The sequence below is a fragment of the Canis aureus genome, chromosome 22 (genome assembly GCF_053574225.1).
Source record: "Canis aureus isolate CA01 chromosome 22, VMU_Caureus_v.1.0, whole genome shotgun sequence".
NCBI classification, from domain to species: domain Eukaryota; kingdom Metazoa; phylum Chordata; class Mammalia; order Carnivora; family Canidae; genus Canis; species Canis aureus.
The window spans coordinates 35,956,518-35,977,076 of NC_135632.1; the positions used below are offsets into that span (position 1 = coordinate 35,956,518).

General features: G+C 33.1%; 2 protein-coding genes across 20 annotated transcripts in view; one reads left to right on the forward strand and one right to left on the reverse strand.

Annotated features, from left to right (window-relative positions):
* The window catches only part of LOC144294006 (uncharacterized), a 230,242-nt gene that overhangs the window by 39,384 nt on the left and 170,299 nt on the right, over window positions 1-20,559 (forward strand). For 4 of the 14 annotated variants that reach the window (XM_077865481.1, XM_077865494.1, XM_077865482.1 and 1 more), the window contains one exon: window positions 7,812-7,995. The exons of the other annotated variants lie outside the window; for them this stretch is intronic. The gene's annotated coding sequence lies outside the window, so the exon portion shown is untranslated. Of the gene's footprint in view, window positions 1-7,811; window positions 7,996-20,559 lie in introns of those variants that run through there. 14 annotated transcript variants of the gene reach the window in all.
* SLC4A7 (solute carrier family 4 member 7) overlaps window positions 1-20,559 on the reverse strand; it is a 110,042-nt gene that overhangs the window by 36,528 nt on the left and 52,955 nt on the right. For 3 of the 6 annotated variants that reach the window (XM_077865459.1, XM_077865458.1, XM_077865457.1), the window contains exons 5-12: window positions 19,937-20,097; window positions 17,904-18,092; window positions 15,041-15,409; window positions 9,912-10,027; window positions 7,805-7,962; window positions 6,184-6,271; window positions 5,451-5,597; window positions 1,022-1,125 (exon numbers count right to left, since the gene is read on the reverse strand). In XM_077865459.1, coding sequence (XP_077721585.1) covers window positions 1,022-1,125; window positions 5,451-5,597; window positions 6,184-6,271; window positions 7,805-7,962; window positions 9,912-10,027; window positions 15,041-15,409; window positions 17,904-18,092; window positions 19,937-20,097 — 1,332 coding nt within the window. The remainder of the gene's footprint in view (window positions 1-1,021; window positions 1,126-5,450; window positions 5,598-6,183; window positions 6,272-7,804; window positions 7,963-9,911; window positions 10,028-15,040; window positions 15,410-17,903; window positions 18,093-19,936; window positions 20,098-20,559) is intronic. The other 3 variants (XM_077865462.1, XM_077865460.1, XM_077865461.1) reach the window with 2 other exon arrangements.

Below are 20,559 nucleotides of genomic sequence, written 5' to 3' on the forward strand. Positions count from 1 at the left end.
GGAGGCTCTCGTGTGACCATGAAATCAATGGGAGCCTGACTTGGTATTTCTCAGCCACTAACCCTATCTCAGTCTGAAGTTTAAAGAAGTAATAGTAACAGCTAATTTTAGACCACCACCTTTCATACCAGAGCAGTCTTATTTCTATGACAGTCACAGAGACTAATATATTAGGCAATGAATAAACTGTGAGTTTAAGTTGCTCTAAATTTTATATTCAGTATGCCAGTTGTTATTTTTCTCCTAAATAGTATTCTTTAGATATGTCATCAACTCCCCTAAATATTATGTCTATATAAAATAACCTGATTTGCTAAACAAATATATAACAGTCAAAATCTCTTCGGTTCATAACAACTACCAGTGGAAAACAGTATCAATATCTACATGCTTTGTTACAGTATGGAAATACTGTAACATTTCTCTACTTCTACAAAATATTTTAAGACAATGTTTTACACCTAGCATTATTTCTATTTTTTATTATAAAATTAACATCTTCAACAGTTTTTCTAACTAGGTTTCTAGAACTCATAACTATGGTTTAATTACTTTACTACCCAATTTCACATTATCTTATGATATAATGCTCATTTAAGAGTTTTAAGTCTAGGCACATACACAAAAAATATCAGTTACAATTCCTCTGTTTCTATAATTCTCTAACATTATATGGAGAATTTTAATAGCACTCCACACCTTCTCCAAGAATGTTCTGTATAGGTAATGTAAATTACCCTACAATACTGTATAACTGCTCATTATTCTTAACGTATGATCCATAATACTTTCACTTTAAATTAAAGCCTGATACACAGAATTCATGTATTTACTAGTAAAATTACTTTTAAATGCATAATTTTCCTTAACACCATACACTTACAGAATAATGCATTTTTAAAGATGTAAAAAAACACTGTACAAATTAATTTCCGATATTTAAAAAAAATGTTTATGCCTTCTTCAAATCAACCTCTAGTCCCCCAAAAGACTCCCACACTGAATCAGTATTTGTACCCACCGTCCAGTCCTCTGTAGCTCTGGCCCAGCATGATGAGCAGCCTCATGAGTATCACCCGAGCTGGGGGCAGATCCATTGGGAAATACAGGAATCTTTCTCTTTTCCTGCATTTTATAAAAAAACACATTTTCAGAATTCTTTTTTTTTTGGATTTTTTTTTATTGGAGTTCGATTTGCCAACATATACCATAACACCCAGTGCTCATCCCATCAAGTGCCCCCCTCAGCACCCATCACCCAGTAAGAATTCGGTTTTCAAAAAGCTAAGATGGCACCCTGAATTAGAGGGAACAGGAGATGCCATATTGATTACATATCTAATCAGTGCTCTTAGAAAAAATTATTCCTAATATAAACTTCTACTTTAAATAAATTGCACTTTAGAACAATATCTAATATTTGTCTATATTAATATTTTAACTTTATGATTGGCTTTTTGTATTTTGTATTCTAATAACAAATATACTATAATGCACATTTATACACACCATTTCAAATTACAAATCAGCAATAAGAAAATAAATATCCAATAAAACATCTTTCTAAACAGAATATGTAAAATATTGCTCACGCTAATGAAAAATATTTACATTAATAATATTAAAGGTAAATGCCATCTTTGTTTTACAAAAATACCTCCATGAAGACATAAGTAGCACAAGAGTTATCTGTTAAAACATTGCCATAAAAATAAATTTCCTATTAAATTTTCTTACTAATTCAAGATTCTTACGATAAAGGATGTCCCCTTCCCCCTCACTTAAAGAGAAAGGAGCTAACAGTAAATTTGTTACTTCTAGAGGTCAAAGGTGTGACAGAAAGGACAGAACAAAAGGTGGGGGAAGGTGTTTATCCCAGGAGATCCCCTGGGTCAAAAGCTCTGGGTGGACTACAAACTTAGAACTACTTGGTTTATATGTTCAATATTTATAGAGTAGTAAGACTTACCTATAATCATAAGACTATCATTTGAAAATGTCAAAATTAAAACTTACATCTTAGCTCAAATGGGACAAAATTATAGAATTCGTAAGGAACAAAAATAATGGAAAATACTACATATCAAAATCTATGGGATACAGCAAAAGCATCATTCAAGAAAATTAAGCACTGATATTAAGAAAAAATGAGAGAATAAAAATAAATGAATTAAGTAACTCAGGAAATGTGAAAACAAAATTCTTTCCTGTAGTGAATGCATGAAATAAAACAGCTAAAAGCAGAAACTGAGTCCCAAAACAAAAACCTTTTTTAAGAAAGGAAAATTGAAATTAAGTTGTAAAAGCTGTCCTATTTGAAAAAAATATGATAAATCATTAGCTAATGCTCAGAAAAGATATGACAAGAAGGCAACTTCAAACCAAGGGAAATTTGCTACACACACACACACACACACACAGAGAGAGAGAGAGAGACTATACTGTACAATGTTTTGCAAATAAATTAAAAACCTTGATGAAATGGGTAATACATTAGGAAAACATAATTTCCCAAAACTGACACCAGAGAAAGAGGAAATAGGTAATTTTCTAGAAACACTTAATGACAGAAAAAAAGAGAAAGCTTACACAAACCAATTTCCACAGAAGAAATAAGTTTAAGCGCACCATGCAACCAAAGACTCAGGCTCAGAAAATTTTACACTTATTCCTCCAAATTTTTTAGAACCAAATCACCACAAGACATTTAAAGTTTTAAAAGCTTTAAATGGGAAAGGGAAAGGAGAATTTACAAATTTTCTTTTATCAAACAAATATAACAAAGATATCAAAGCATGAAGACAGCACAAAACACTATACACCATCTACTTACAGTGATGTGAACAACTCAAATAAATTAGACAGAGATAACCAGAATTCTGAAGCTGAATCTTGGCTTATTCTACCAACACAACAGTGTTTTCATAGTATATATTCCATTAGTATGGTTCACCACAATAACCAATAAATAAAATTCACACAATCATCTCCAGAGATATTAAAAATTTCAATGAGACAGAGATCAGGATACTTTCTTAGCATGACAAAAATGTATATTTTGGTCTCCAATGTCAGTGACTTAATGGGAGAAACATTAGAGGCATGAACAGGAGTTCAGAATAAATTAAGAAATGCCCATTTAGGGGTGCCTAGATGGCTCAGTCAGTTAAGCTCTGGGTTTCAGCTCAGATCATGATCTCAGGGTTATGAGACAGAACCCTGCACTGGGCTCTGCACTTGCAGAGTCTGGTTGAGATTCTCTCTCTCCCTCTCCTTCTGCCCCTTCCCCAATCTGCTCACATGAGTGCATGCATGCTCCATATGTCTCTCTAAAATAAATAAATACATCTTGAGATGCCTGGGTGGCTCAGCGGTTGAGCATCTGCCTTCGACTCGGGGAGTGATCCTGGAGTTCTGGAATCAGATTCCACATCGGGCTCCCGATTGGAGCCTGCTTCTCTCTCTGCCTATGTCTCTGCCTTTCTATCTCTCTGTGTTTCTCATGAATAAATAAATTAAATCTTAAAATAAATAAAATTAAATAAATAAATACATCTAAAAAAAATGCCCATTTCAAGTCAACTATCACTTAACACTGAGTTTCAGCCTATACAATTAGATAACAGAAAATGTATTAGAGCTGCAAAAATGATAAAAGGAGGGGTAATAATACCTTACTGCAGATGATAGGACTGAAAAACCATTACATACAATGAAAGAACCAAGAAAGGGAGGAAGAGGAAAAAGAAACATACAATAACAAATAGCCTTCATATATAAAAGTAACAAACTGATGATATAGGGGAACAAAACCCTCATTTACAATCGAAACAATAAAGACAAAAATGCTTATGAATACACTCACCAAGAAGCACGTAAAGCGTAGATAAGGAGAAATTTATTGCATTCCTTAAGGACACAAGAACTGACTTGAAATAGGAAAACAAGTGAAAGAAAACATACCATGTTCTTGAATGATTCAATGTTACAAAGATGTCAATACTGCCTCAGTTCATTTACAAATTTCACTGCCATTACAACTTTTGAAAAATCAGGTTTTACTTCTGAAATTAAAAGCTGATTTTAAAGCTTACATAGAAATATAAATATGCAAAGATAGCCAAGAAAATTCAGAAAAGCAAGAGTAATAGGTCAAGAGGGAATCTAGATCTACTGAATATTAAAATATGTTAAAAGCCTCAGAAATTAAAGTGTGGAAGTGGTTCATGAATAGAAAGACCAATGAAAGGAAATTCTAAAAACTGACCTGAATGCAAATGTAAATTCAGAAAACATAAGGCAGCATCACTTAATGCTTAACTTTTTAATGAATTAGAACAAAAAGGCAGCAATTTAGATAAAGATAAAGATAAAATTGGATGCATGCACCAAAATAAACTCCAAAGGATCAACAAACGATTTCAATATTAAGAAAAGGCACTTGGCAGGGGTCGGATGTGGGTGCGATGAACTAAAGATACCCAGGAATATTCAATCTCACTAATTACATAAATGTAAATTAAAACCACTTGAGGGATGCCTGGGTAGCTCAGTGGTTGAGTGTCTGCCTTTGGCTCAGGTTGTGATCCCGTGGCCATGGGATCAAGTACCACATCAGGCTCCCTGCAGGGAGACTGCTTCTCTCTCTGCCTAGGTCTCTGCCTCTCTCTCTCTCTCTCTGTGTCTCTCATGAATAAATAAACTCTTTAAAAACGAAAAACACTTGAAAATACCTGACATAGAAGGATAAAGATACCTATCAGACTGAAATATCCAATAGTCTGACAATACACTGTTAGTGAAGCTATAGGGAAAGAGGCATTCATTACTGTGGGAGTCCAGAACAATGTAACCCAGTAAGAAGGGATTCTGGTAATATCTACTAAAATTATAAATAAGTTCCCATGTGAACCAGCAATCCTATTTCTGGGAATCTACCCTATAGATGTACACCCGCACAAGACTAAATCGCCATATAAATATTGTGACATGCTTTGTAAAAGCAAAAGACTGAGCCCAGGAAAAGCATAAATTACAGGATATCCATAAATGACACAAAACAAAGCTTTGAGAAAATAAGAAATATTTCTATGATGTCTTATTATCAAATCTCCAGGATATACTGTTAATAGAGAAAAAAAAACGATACAGAACAGTACCTGTAGTATGTCAACTTTTGGTAAGAAAGAGGAGGAAGAAGTAAGACTATGTTTATATTGTCTTGTACTGAATAAAAACTAGAAAGATGAACCAATACTAGTAACAAATGGTCCTCTCACAGGAGGCAGGTATAGGGGTAAGAAGGTAAATGCAATATGGCAGGGGTACACTTTCTCTGAGTGCACCTTTATATATATAGTTTTGATTTTGGAATCATAAAAATGTATATAACATATTCAAAAGTATTTTAACTAAGAAAAAGTAACATACAAAATGGTATGGATTCTTACCTGAGAAGGAACACTTTTTGGTGGCTCTATGCGTATAGAAGGATCCCACTCTCCTGGAGGTAGGACAGTTACTTGATCTAAAAATTCATCAATTCCAGATAAGAGGTCATTTCTGTCTTTTGCTTTATAGGCTACATCATGAAAAATCTACAGAAAAAAAAATTGAACAAAAGTATTTTAAAGTTGAAAGAAAAATTCTACACATAATAAATCTACCTTAGGTACGATAAATACGTCTAACACCTGATTACAAAGCTCTGCCCCAAAGAAAGACAGAAGTCCTGGTCAATTTGGCCCTGCTCAGTGAAAAAGTTCAAAAATGGAAGAGAGAAATTATGGAGAAAAAAACAGGAAGGGGGAAAAGGTGAAATCCTAAGCAAAACCTAAAGAAATTATATCCTTAAGTCCAGGATGGAGAAAATTTCAAAATTTCAAGAAGGTGGTCAATAATTTCAAATGTTGAGGGGAAAATAAAATACCAAAAAGCATTTACTGGTCTTGACAGAAAGGTCTTAAAGATATCACCATAGGCAAATTGTTGAAGAGGGAATAAAATAAAATAGTACTGACAGCAAGGACAATTTTGTAAACTTTACCATGAACCACAACAAAAACTAAATTATGTTTCACAACCAGTGTCCACTTGAAAAGGATCTGAAATTCCACTTCTAGGGGATTTTCTAATATGATAAACTTCATAATCAGTATCCACCTCATAGGGTATTTTAATTACCTCATCTGTCATGAGAGTGGCTATTGATCTTCCAATTTCATGATACTGTGGTGCCTTGCCTGCTGGACCCAATAACAGAAACAAAAACCTAAAGAAACATTAAAATACACAAACTTAAATATAAACAACATATACACTAAGATCTAGGCAATCGTAAAGCAATCACTCAAATGTAAACTCAGAAACAGCATTCAGACTTCTTCTCCTATACCCCCTATACCAACCAATCACTGAGAAGATGACACTCTACCCCTAGCAAAGCGGACCACAAAATTAAGCAAGGCATTCATAATTAACTTTCTACCACATTACTGAGCCCCATCTTCTTTAGGGTAAAGAAGTGATTAAAGAATTGAGTGATTTACATAAAAAGTTCTGATTTTCTTTTGAATTTGAGTAAACAGTTTGATCTAATCTGTATTGACAGAAAAGGTAAATTAGTAAATAAGGGAAATACCAATTCCATTAAATACTTACAATTAAGGTTTTCCTAATAAAACAGTTCATAGTATACACAAAAAATTTATAATCCCTCAAATATGGTCTGGATAAAGACTCTATTGTGGTAAATAAGGTATTATGGAAGGAAAAAGAATTCTTACGACGCCACAAATTTAACATCAAACCTCCTATTATTTTATTGTTTTAATTTATTTACAAATGACTAAAAAGTATTCAACTTACTGAAGTTCTATCCTCATTTACACTACAGTAAAAATATTAATATTCACATTTACCCAAATTGAAAGTATTCATCTTCTTGTTTTATGAGAATTTATGAGATTCCATAGTGTAAATCTATGGAATTATTTTTCTTACTTACCTTAATACTACATCACTAGTGTAACTCAGGAAAGCATACTAAAAATAGGCACATATATTCCAATCAAGTTGCAAGTAATTCTTCATCTTTTAATACTACAAAAATTATTTTTAAAATATTTTTAAAATTATTATTTACAATTAAGTTTAAATAGTCAATAGCTAACGAACTGATTATCCTTTATAACACAACTTGCTAATTCTTAGGGATATGACCCCATCTGCTTTTTTACTTATGTATATTGAACAGAAAATTTTAGTCATGTCAGAACAAAGCATTTGCCTAATCCAGAGGCTTTTTATTACATGTAATCAACCGTATGAATTAATCATATGCTCATTTTATAAATGAAGCTTAGAAAATCTCAGACAGGTTTGACTCTCCCAGAAAAAGTGGCCCAGTAAGAATTCAACTCCATTCTGACTCCACAGAACCTAACAGGTCTAAAATGGCAAGCTGTCCTTTAAACCGAAGGCCCTAAAACACCAAACCTCTTATAAAAGGTATAAATGCTAAGTATCTTTTAAAAGAACACTTTGTTTTTGTTTTTTGCTTTTTTCTTCTTATTCCAGAAAAAAAGATAGCTCTTTTATTCTCTACTAGTCAAAGCATTCGATGTGTAACAATATTAACAATTGAAATAAGCTTTTTTTTTTTTTTTTTTTTTTTTTACATAAAGCAAAATGCTCCTTTTTATCAAGAGATAAAAATCTTTAGCTTTAGGACATGCTACTGAGGATGTTAATCAGAATGAACTCTCCAAAAAAAAAAAAAAAAAAATCAGAATGAACTCTTTACCTTGTAGGAACAGGGACCTCAGTCAACCCTGAAAGGAGAACAGCAGGAGCCAATCTCACAAATGCAATTATAGGTCTTTCCAGAAAGTCCACTTCTCCTACCAGCACATTGGATGCCTCGGCTCCCGAGGGAATTTTTCTCATGAAATTCATATCAACCTATTGACAAATAAAGAATAATTAAAAATCAAATTTGCATGGCATTTGTAAGTCTATATAGAGAGAAATAGGAATGAAAATCTGCTTTTAAGACTACTATTTACTAATCAAAACTGGTAATCTAATGGATGTATAAACATCAAACTTCTCACACATGTAAAGAATGGAGTAGACAAATACAAAAAAACAAGCAAAACACATCTATCAAACAATGACCCAATGGCTCCATCATTCTCTTTACTATTTCAGAGATCTAAATTATGAAACATACAAACTAGAGAAAATGTTTAGGGATTATAGTACTATTCATTAAAACTATTCAGGACAAAAATAGAGTTCACAAACTAACAATGATTCATGAAATTATACACAGTGCTAAAAGAATATTCCTTTCACGATTATTTTTGTTTAATCTTAGAAATTAACTGGCCCCTTTGTATTTTATATATATTATTATAAGTTCTTTTTATTTTAAAGAGCTCTGTGTATTCCCTGGTATTTTCGCTTAGTGGGAAAAAATTATTTTTATTTTTATTTAAAACTAAAGTAAATAGCCATTATTGGTATAGATGTAGGACAGTGCTAGAAAAATCAAATTTAGTAGTCTGTGTATAATTACAAAGAAAAGGTTATAAACATAATATCAAAGTATGGGAACTTCATTTATATGCAGTTTCACACAAGTCACTAAACAACCACTTACAGGGCTATCTATTAAAAATAAAACCAGCACTTACAGCGGGCCTCTTGAGTCCCACACCCAGTGTGCCACAACTACAGTGCCAGGAGGCAGACTCCTGCCCAACAGGAGACAAGGAGGTGTACACAAGGACAGGCCAAGTAAAAAAAAAAGTAAAACTGTGACAGAGGAACAAAAAAAAAAAAAAAAAAAAAAAACCCGGCATCTGCCATGTCTAGAGGAGATCTATAACATAAATTATATTTATCCATTTAGCAAGAATAAACTGCAGTATAGTCACTGAAAACTTTTCACTCATCTGAAATAACAGAAGTACCAGTAAAAATATGATCAAGTTAGAATAGAAGAATTAAAAATACTTTGATAATTTTAGAGCAAGAAGCTCAAGCAAAGCTATAATGCAAGTCATTTTACATTCCTTTTTTGCAAAATGTGATTTTATAGATTTTATACCATAAAAGGCTTAAGAGAAATGAATCTTACTTGAAATAGTCACACTGAATTAAAAAATCTTAAACCAGATACAACAATGCTAAAATAGTATCTTAAGACAAACTAATACTATTCAAAAAATTATAGGAGCCACACAGAATTAATTATTCAGAAGTAGGCCTCATGAAGTATGCTTTGAATTCAACTACAATTTGAACCTAGAGGAGTTTTTTGCCCAGTTCCTTTGAAATTTTGAAGTTTTCTATTTCTATCTCACCTAAATATTCATCTAACAAAAATAAAAAATCATAGTTGACAGGGGAGTTGTCTCTAAACCCATGCCTTTACCTACCCATGGGGAAACACTGATATGTTTCCCAGGGACATTCCAGAAAGTACAAACACCATAAGACAGTAATTCTGGGATCTTATTACAGCCAAGAAAGGGGATCCCACCAGTGCTGTAACATCATGCCCAGAATTAATCTTTCTGGTGGTAGTAGCTCCAGAACAAATGACTGTAATTCAAAAGGTCCTGAAGTTTCATGTTATCTATGGGTAGGTATAGACCACTATAATTCACATATTCTTTTGTCAAAATTCCTGAAACTAGTAAGATATAAATATATTCAAATGCTTTTAGACTGTTACCTTTCTTGTAATTTCTGACCTTAAATTACATATTATGAGCATCACAGGCAGGCTGGTAAGCACAATCTATTAAAAAATTATTGTAATCAATGCCAATAAAGTCACATTGCTAGTGATTCTCTCAGTAAGAATGATTATGACAATTTACAGGGAAGGACAAAATTACCTTGCTGAAGTCAACAGTACTATTCTCTCTGCTTCCTCCACCTCCATTACCTTTAATTTCTCCACTTTTATTATTGTCCAAGTTTCCAGGGGCAGACTGTGGAGAGGCCAAAATACCTGTATTAAGAACCAAAAAATTCCAAATTAGTAAAATGAAAATTCACTTTGTAAACTGACTCTGTTCATATCCTGAAAGTGATAATTTATTAAAAGCAAATGTGCAAGGTTAAAAAACCAAAAGTGCCAGGTGTTAGTATCATACCAGCAAGACAAGAGTAACATTTTAAGCAGTAATTAAGCTGTATATTTTAACATTTAATATAATTGGGATTTACAAAACAGTGGCCTTTTGCAAAAGGAAGGAAAATAGTGACTAGGTGAGGATCACAGAAGCTGGAAGTCCTGAGTCTGATTACACCACTACAAATACTTAGGGAATGCACTCTTGGTGTATCTAAAACACATGCAAACTGCACAGCTTAATGATGCCAAACTACACTTGGCATACTTACTTCAGTAACAATATTTATTTTCTGATAAACCCTAAATGCAACTCAGAAAAATCCAAGAACTACATCAACTATAAGTTAAAGTTATCATAATGATTTCCTCAAGAATTTCATTTCTCTTGGCTAGTATTTATGTGCTGCCTACTGCCATTATTCCTAAGTACAACTTGAAAATAGCAATGTTTTTATAATATAAATACAAAGAGTAAGAGTTTTATAATCAAACACATCTGTGTTGAAATAAGTACGCTCTCTGCCACTTCATAGCCATGTGACTTTAATTGACTCAACCTAAAAGATTCAGACAGACCTATAAAATTAGTTTGGATTACAAATGATAGATGTGTGTTCAATTGTTAGCATGCTCATTTGAAGTGACATTCAGCAGCAACAGTAAAACAACAATAAAATGACCTAAAAATAACCTGCAGCCTGTGACCAATTGTTACCATTATGATCTTTGCAAAAAGTTCAAATCTCAGTATTTATAAAGTACATGTAACAATATTTATAAAGTTACATGTAATACAGATTTCTACCATTAAATGTATGTCACTTTTTTCAGAACACCCAGGATTTTCAAGTTCAAGAATATAGATTACTATTGCCCCAAACACTGAGCACAAGAGAAAAGGTGCCAGGCTGACCTACAACAGACTTGACTTGTAGTTTTAACTCTGCTACTCACAACAGTCTAGCAACCCACAGAAATTCAATTTAGCAGTTTGTGACTAAATCCTATAAATTTTAAATTTAATATTAGTAAAGTTCCTGATTTTTAAGCATAGCAGATATATCTGATAGATCAGAGGGTATCTTCATTTTTCTAGAACACACTGTAACTAATAATTGTAACTAAGTCATTGGGGTTTACTGCTTAAACTCAATGACCGAAGACCTTTGTGATATCCCCTTTTTTTACTAAATACCTATTAACAGGATGTTACCATAACCCAAAAACCTAAGTATAAATAGCATATATAAACTTTTGGGGCACCTGGCTTAACACAGTCAGTGGAGCATGCAACTCGTGATCTTGGGAGTTGTGGGTTTGAGCTCCACACTGGGTATAGAGATTACTTAAAAATAAAATCTTGAAAAAAAAAAAGAAAGAAAAAGCATATGCTAACAATTTAGCTATGTGTTCTGGAAGTGTTAAACAATTCTGAAATAAAAACTGTGCTAAAACTTCTCATTTCTCACCACCTTAGCTTAGCAGAACAGTTATGTGATTGATTCCTCTTCTTTGACCTTTGTCTCTAAACTTCCAAAATAGAGTCTATTCCTTTATTAAAATACATGCCTAAGTAGGAAAAAAAGAAAAGGCTAACCAGTATTTTTCAGTGGCTTTCACCGACTTCCACATAAGAAAATGAAGACTATTTTTAATACCTTGGTGTCAACTGCAAGTGACCATCAATACACATACTTCCAATTACTAAATGTATTCAATCCACAGATGTATGATCAAAAAAATATATATGTAATTTCCCAGAACAGCCTCAGTCATCAGATTTTGAAGAGAAGAGTAGAATGAAGATTAAGGTGGAAATGTAAGGATAAAGTGGAATGGGAAGAAGAAATGATGTGGAATTCAATACTGATAAAGCTAGAATATGATCTGAAGTCATCTGGCTAACCTGGTCATCTTGAACCTAATAGAACTGGCCTGCAGGTCCACATTAAGAGTTTTTCACCATTATCTTCTCTATGTAGTCCTTCCCAATCTCAGCTAAGGGAAAGCTGATTTCTTAATCAGTAAAGAACATCTCCCTGCTTGTACAATAAATTCCTGGTGCTCATAATTAAATGAGTAAATTCCCCAAAATTAAAACTATCATTAGCACAGATAACTCAGAAAGACTGTACTTCTTTAAGAGAAAATAATGTATGCATATATAAAATCAACACTGAGATTTAAAAAATCATACTTTGGTAAATCTATTATTTTTTGCCCTTAAATTTTTCTCACAATAGCATATCTAACTAACTACAGAAAGATAAATCAAATATACCAGAGTCTTCTGCCACTAATGGTTTGAAAATCGAAGTAGTTGGAGCAGTAGTGCTCAAACAGAAGATTGTGTTGGGATATATGTATCCCATGTAAGGACATTTTTGACTGTCACAACTAGGCAGTGCTACTGGCAGCTAGTGAACAGAGGCCAAGGGTGCTGTCAAACATCCTACTATGCACAGGATAGCCCCTATGACAAAGACCTGTCCAGCCCAAACTGTCAATAGTGACAAGGTTAAAAAACATGGAATCAGAACAGAGCTATCAATACTAAAAATATACTTAACTCTTTTATATGTAATTACTCCCCAAAACATAATAGGAAACACTACTTTTTTTACTATGAGTTTGCACAAATCATGATCTTATGACATAAAATATAGTTTCTGCAAAATGATGCTAAGGCCACTTTCCCCCTATAACATAACATCAGACTTCAAGGAAAGTGAACTACGATTTCTAAGTGCTTTAAGCACCAAGTAATTAAACCAGAGAATAATATACAGTTGTTCCTGTTCTTTTAATTATATACCTTCTATAGATGTCTTCTTAAACAATAATTAAGGGCCTTTTCTTCTCTTTAGAAATTCCCTCTCAAAAAAAAAATAAATAAATAATAAAAATAAAAAATAAAAAAAAAATAAAAAAAAAAAAGAAATTCCCTCTCTTCCCTATTCTAATTTCTTTTCTTTAAATCTCATGTCATACTTATGCAAAGCAGAAAAAAAGCTTAATACTATTCTTCAATTTTCAGATAATTGCTACCTTTATCCCCTTAACAACATGGCCTAACAAGCAACTGTGAAACAGTGTGTCCCCTCCTAGTTTCTATATAAAATCTATAATCCCTCATAAAAGCTGGTGAATGAGAAATGTTCAATATTACTACTAGATAGAAGTAAAAACAAATGCAAGGAATTAACTTTAAAATCACTTTTGTTCAATGAAAAATAGTAAGTCTTGATGGTTCTTTTTAATTTAGACTGTTAATTACTTCTGAATAAATAATTCTAGAGTATTTCTTTCTTTTTGTTCGGTTACCACATTACTAAACTACATATTTTCCATGACGTACTAAAATCTACAATGAAATATTATACTGTGGATTTTGCTGTAGGTAAATCTGCTCAATTCCTTGCTCTGGTCATTTATGGTATGATCTTAGTATCTTTAAATCTTAGTTTTCTTCATTTGTAAAATAGAGATAACATGAACTTCATCAAATAGTTAGAATTATAAATATATTTGAAAAGTAATACCACTGTGTATGGAACACACTATAATAAAACAACGGTAGCTAGAACTATGGTCCTAATTAATGTTATAATGATTTAGCTACCATATTTCCATTTTTTGCTTCTACAAGTATATATATATATATTTGGCAACTACAATGAGCCTTCATCAAATATACTTGGTATGTTTGGAGAAACTCAATACAGAGAAGAAGTCTGTCATATAGTGGTAGGATCACGAGGATTTTGTCAGAGAACAGAGATGGTCCTTATTAGTTGTATGATCCAGGGGGAAGTTACCTAACTTTTCTGATTTGTAGAGTCTAGGTCTCTGAAAATGGGTGTATCCACCTAACTTTTTATACACATTAAATAGGCTAATACGATAAACCTACTCTACCACTAAGTGTTACATGTTATCAGTATTATGAAAAAATGTAATAATACTTATGTGATTAAAACCACTAGCTAGCATTTATATGCCACACTGACAGCTGTCAGTAAAAAGCAGTCACTAAAGAATACTCCTTTATATGCATTGGGTGGAAAGATAAACATGTTTAAAGGTATATATAATTACTATATTACAAAGAGCCAGAATTATCATAATATATAACCCTTAGATAAATTATAAGTCTTTTATCCACTACAAAATAATTTTTCTAATTCACAGACAAAAATATACATCCTAGCCACACCTCTAGGATCTCAGGTCTTGAAAAGTTCGATGTCAATTTGGAGTAAAGGTAAATATGGCACTAAACAGAAGACAACTAAAGTCTACTCCAAAATATAATACTAGTCTTAAAATAATGATTCCAGATAGCCATTAGAGAACTTTGATCTTCTCAGAGATAATAGGAGGAAAAGAACATTCGATCCTATTTGTGTAGGAAGGTAAAAATACACTGCATTCTTTGCACAAAAACACCAAATAGTATCTGAAAGACACATCACCTCATTGTAATTTATGTCCAATGTCTGTGTTCATTCACACTATGAAAGAAATGTACAAGAAGAAAAGCCACCAGTTTTTAAAAATTGTGGTAAATTAGAAGATTACTTATAAAAATTTCTACTACGTCTTTCTGAACTGTAAAAATGCCTTGACCCAGAAAATCCCAGTGAAAATTTTTGAAAGGGCTTTAAATTATGTGTAGTCCTCTTTGTAATCTTTTTATAACTTAAAAATGTTTAATACTTCTGTTCTTTTCTACAATATACTATAAAGAAAAAAAAGACATGCAGAAGTCAAAACAAATTATAAGCATTATCTCCATATGCTGCTAAAGCTCTGTGCTGAAAGGCATTCCAAGTGCAAGTGATCCAGAGGCAGAAAGCACCACACATGGAGATTCTGAATAGTTGCCTGGAGTCATGTCAACATTTTCCTCATTCTTCTCCTCCTGGCCTTTTAATGCTTCTAAGTCTTCCTCGGGCGGATGAATTACTACTGTGGGGATACCATCACTGGCAGGTGAAACCAGTAGCTCTGGGACCTGAAGCTGACTCTGTTGGGAACTCCTGGAGGTCAGGCGACTGACGCTAGGGCTGGAAGGAGGGCTGCTTTGAGGGGTGGGTAGTGGGGTTGTACACCTCGAGCCTGCAGGGCTTCCAGCTCTTGAAGAAGGAAGAAGATGACTGAGAAGAAGAGATAAAGGCGATTCTCCTCTCAATGAAAGGTTTGAGGCAGACAGGCCTGTTCGCAAAGAGTGGCGGGAGGCTGAAAGGCCTTCCCCTGAGATAAAACAAATAAATGAAAAATGATAAAGTTCACTGAAGAAGGCAAATAGACACACACACCAAAATCAATTTACAATGTAATCTGCAAGCTGTAAGCCCAAAATTTCAAATTCATGCTATCAGAGTTAGCATGGCAATCAGTTTTTTAAATGTTAGAAAGGCACTGAAAAGTTGCTTAAATTATACTTAGTTCCCTGGAAGTGTATCCAAAAACAAAACAAAAAATAAAAAACAATGTGAATGATAGATGTGCAGGGCAATATTCTGTTAGTAATTAGAATGTCCAATAATGTGGCTTTAAAAAAAAAAAAAGATACAACGCAAAGTTGAAAAATGATAAACAGCAATTGCGAATGTAATAATAAAAATAATTTAAGAAATAAAACCCTACACAAAACTTACAAGCACTGATAGTTTATACTTAGGGTATCTTTCCTACACTGTACCAAACTGCTATAGATAATTCTCTCACACAAGATAAGTTCACATCATCTAATAATTCCTAACTTAAAACTAGTATCAAATCTTTATATTAGTCAGTAGAACATCAACTTCCGGTAGTGCTCTTAAGTAAAATTTAAAACATAATGCAAGTTTTAGGAATTTTTTAAAAAGAAAAACATAACAGTCAATTTGAAAGGATATTCTTCAGCTCTCTAAAGATATTAATAAACATCCTAAAATATGCATCCATTTCTAATACAGCAGATAAAATTAAACAAATACATACAATCTAATTTAGCTAGATAATAAAGTATTTCTCCCCAACAATGGCAATAATGAAGTAAGTCTAGCACGTATCAAAAGGTCATGTCTATCTACATTTCAAACACCTGGTATCCTAAGTATAGCTTAGTGGAACATTGAGTTTAGGAAAAATATGAGAACTATGACAATCAATCCCACATGATCTAAGTTATCAAAGCCACATGCTCAACAGATCCCAGAAATATTAAAAAGATGAACCTTTAATCCATAAACCACCATCATTTTTAGTTAAAACAAAAGCTATATGCAGAAAAAAAAAAACTGTTAAATTACAACAATAATACAACAAAATAACATGCCCATGCTAAAATGACATTCAAAGGAAAACAGCCATTGTCTTATAATTAAAAGGAAGCAAATGACAAGGAACCCCTCCATATGAAAAATGAAGATTTAACAGGGTCTGAGTAAGTGAACTCATTTCATGCAAGTTGAGAATATAAAATACATGAAAGATGAAAAAGATGTAAAATGTGACACTGGCTTGATTCTAAATTGAACTTAGGTCCATAAGAGATTTCTTTTATTCTTAAGGTTACTTAAATATACAAAGGCCTCATTTTAAACAGTTTACAAAGTTTTAATGGTCAAATGCTCAGAAGAAAACAGACCTAAGTATGTCACTCGGGCTGCAAAAGATGATTACTGTTGACTTTAGATATATTAAACTACATCCCATCACCAATGGCTGTTTGTAGAATACTTAAAAGCCAATATATGCAGGAGCAGAAAAGATGAGAAGAAAGACATTGTGGCCCATCATCCACTCCTCTTCACTTTAATCCTTTTAAGCCTTGAGTAATGGTATCAGCTAGAGGCAAGAAGAACCCTCATAAGCAACTCCAACCGTCTGTACCTAGGTTTTGGAGTCACTATCAACAGAGCTCTCCTCGAGAGCCAAAACAGAACCCCAGTGATGTATTCTTCTGCTTTAAAAAGAGAAAAGGCAAAAATTCCAGGTGTGCCAGTTTTAAAAGAGTGACAGAGATAAATGACTACAAAAACACCATATCCCCACATAAACCAGTGCGTCCCACATAATCCATTGCCAGATCGTGAGAGTAGAGAGTGAGAAAATGTGGGTCTGTGCCATTCTCAATGGTTTGGAAGACATCAAGAAGGTCATCTCTAACTTAAGAACAAACCATCCATAAAAATCTTACACAAAGTATATAAAGGGCAGTCAAATCATTAAACCAACCCCAAAACACTTATTTATGCTCAGCAAATAAGGTATATTCTGGAAACAAACAAAAAAATCACTATGAAAAATCTAATACAGACAATTAAGGTTCAAAGCCAAGACTTAAAATTTTTAAAAAGATTGAATTTAGAGATCATAATTTATGCCTCCTTAATCAATTATTCAAGTACTCTTGAGAAAAAAAAAAAAGCAAGAAGATGTAATTCAGGATTGGCTACAGTGATAGTGTTTAAATACTTAAATGTGCCATTATAACAGAGAGAATACTTAACTTTTCCGTCTAAATGATTTCTACAGATTAAATGTCATATTGTAAAGAATGATATTATAGAAATGGTATTTTTAAAAGACAATAATAACACTATTATTTAAAAAAAAAAGAGTAAAAGAGATAATAAAATGACCTATAGAATTATCTGGAAAAAATATCTTTCTTCCCCCAAATGCTAATTATAGTAGAATGGAATGCTGTTAGAGTGGAAGTGTTAGCAAAATTGGATGCCACAACTGATCTCACCATTCCTTTCAAGCAAGTGAGGGTCAGAATGTTTCTTGCCTATATCTGCAAAAGATCGAACAAGGGGAATCCGACTGGTGAATCTTTTCTCATTCTGATGATGATGTCTCTTCAGAAGAGCTTCTCTGACATTCTCTCTTATGGACTCATCCAATTGGCCAGAGGCTATCATGTTGTCTAATACCATATCTATTGAAAGAAAAATAAGTAACAGCTGTTTTTATTAAATAAACTAACACTTGGATGACTATAACATAAACAATAAACTGTACGTGAAACCTTACCAAAAAAAATATGTATCTTTAATGGTTCTCTAGAAAATACTGTTCTCTTGTGATATTGAATAATGTATGCATAAAGATAAATATGTGCTGAAGGGGAAGTGGGGTGAAATGGGGTAACTGGGTGATGGGCATCAAGGAGGGCACATAATGTAAGGAGCACTGGGTGTTATATGCAACTGATAAATCACTAAATTCTACCCCTGAGAGTAATAAGACACTATATGTTAATTAACTTGAATTTAATTTTTAAAAAAAAGAAAGAAAAAAGATAAATATGAACATTATCTAAGAAAAATAGGGGATCCCTGGGTGGCACAGCGGTTTGGCGCCTGCCTCTGGCCCAGGGCGTGATCCTGGAGACCTGGGATCGAATCCCACGTCGGGCTCCCGGTGCATGGAGCCTGCTTCTCCCTCTGCCTGTGTCTCTGCCTCTCTCTCTCTCTCTCTCTCTCTCTCTCTGTGTGTGTGTGTGACTATCATAAATAAAAATTAAAAAAAAAGAAAAGAAAAATAAACAATGTAAACCAAATAAACATGTAACCATGGAGACACTTTTTATTAAGTATTGTTATTTATAAAGAGGTCACTGTATAGTTGAAAGTGCTTTCCTATATGGACACTATAAATTCTATTAAACTGAATATTCAATAACAGTCGCTTCCTAAGTGACTAAAATACCTAAGTGAAGGTATTTTATTGCTTCACTTCATATTTTTTGTCTAAACTATAGGTGAGTATTGGACTCTTTCATTCAGTAATTAACAATTTACTGAGTATCTATTAGATGTTGGGAATATAGCATTTAACTAAGTGGATCAAGTTTCTGCTCTCAATCTTCCAGAGGTGGAAAAACCAATGAGCAAATGAAAAGATAAGTCAAATAGAATAAATTCTAGGAAGATGAATATATCAGCTGTGAAGGGGAGTATGGGGAATGGAGAGACTGAGGTAATGCCATATGGTACATTATATAGCGACTGGACTATTTTTAACCTGTAAAATATATTAAAAAGTGAGATAAGAGTCAAGATTTCAAACCTATTAGATTCCTCTGAGAGAAAACTGGAATCAACCTAACAGGTAAACTGTAACATTAACACAACTACTCACTACCATACAAATGGACAGTGGATGAGAAGATATTACATTATAAATAATTAAAATATTACATTGTATTATGTGCTAAATGCAAAGCCAAAGTAAATGTCTCCTAGCACCATTCAAGAATCTGTATACACAAGGAACTGACTTTCATATGAGATCCATACCTGTCTATACTCTCTAGACCTTTTTTCCTTCTCTTCCTCCTCCTTAGAATACTTTTTTCCTGTACCACCTGCTTCTTGTTCTCATGTGTTCAAACTCTATAAATAAGTAGTAAATAAGTAGTACATTTAATGTCCTTGTGGATCTTCCCCAGATATCTGGGTGCAAAAACTGAAGAAACAAAAAGCTCTTTTCTCTTTATTTCCAGAAACAGACTGCAAATACTGCTTATGGCACTAGTCACTTTCTTTTTGGTACTATAGCCATACCTGTCTAACTTAATCTTTGAGACTCTGAACTTATTAAAGACAAAATGGGTTATTTCTCTGTGTACTCCTCATACTGTCCTGCACATGATAGAAGTTCAATACAGAGCTATTAAATCAATGGTCTGAAATACGACCTCATTTTCCTAATGCAAATAGCTCTAATTTCAGTACAAATTACACATTAAAAAAAAAAAAAAAGTCAAACTGCTATAACCTGCTATTTCATCTAGAGTACTTGCTCTCATGTCCAGCATCACTGTTCCATTTAGGATGCAACTTCTTAGTTCAAAAAGACTGTGCAAAGAGAGAGTTGCCACGTAAGGTTTACTCCATCGGTCACCACCATCTTCAACATCCTCTTCAAATTTCAGCCATCTGAGATGTGCAACACATAGAAATATTTTGTAAATAATGAAGATTTCATTTGCTTATTTTAATGTGATAAACATGCACTTGTTCTTTTAAAGAGAAATAAAGATTACCACCACCAACACAAAATTTGGATACAAACACATTTACAAATCAAGCTAATGATACACAGTTTCTAGACTCATGAGGTATTACAAAATAAGTATACAGTTCTTCTTTCTATTCTGGCTATCACAATAATAAGTCTACAAAGACACACTATGGAACTTCTGTAGTTTCCACTGCTAATCCTCTTTTAAACTGAAAATATGCAGCAGACCCTTGACTTCTGAAATTTAAGTCTCTAATTAAAGATGTGAAAATGTACAATTAACATAATTCTTTCAATGATACCTTAAAGTGGATGGGCTTAACTTAAGAAAAATTTTGATAATAAGGAGATAAGCTAAAGCTATAGCTTCCAGACAA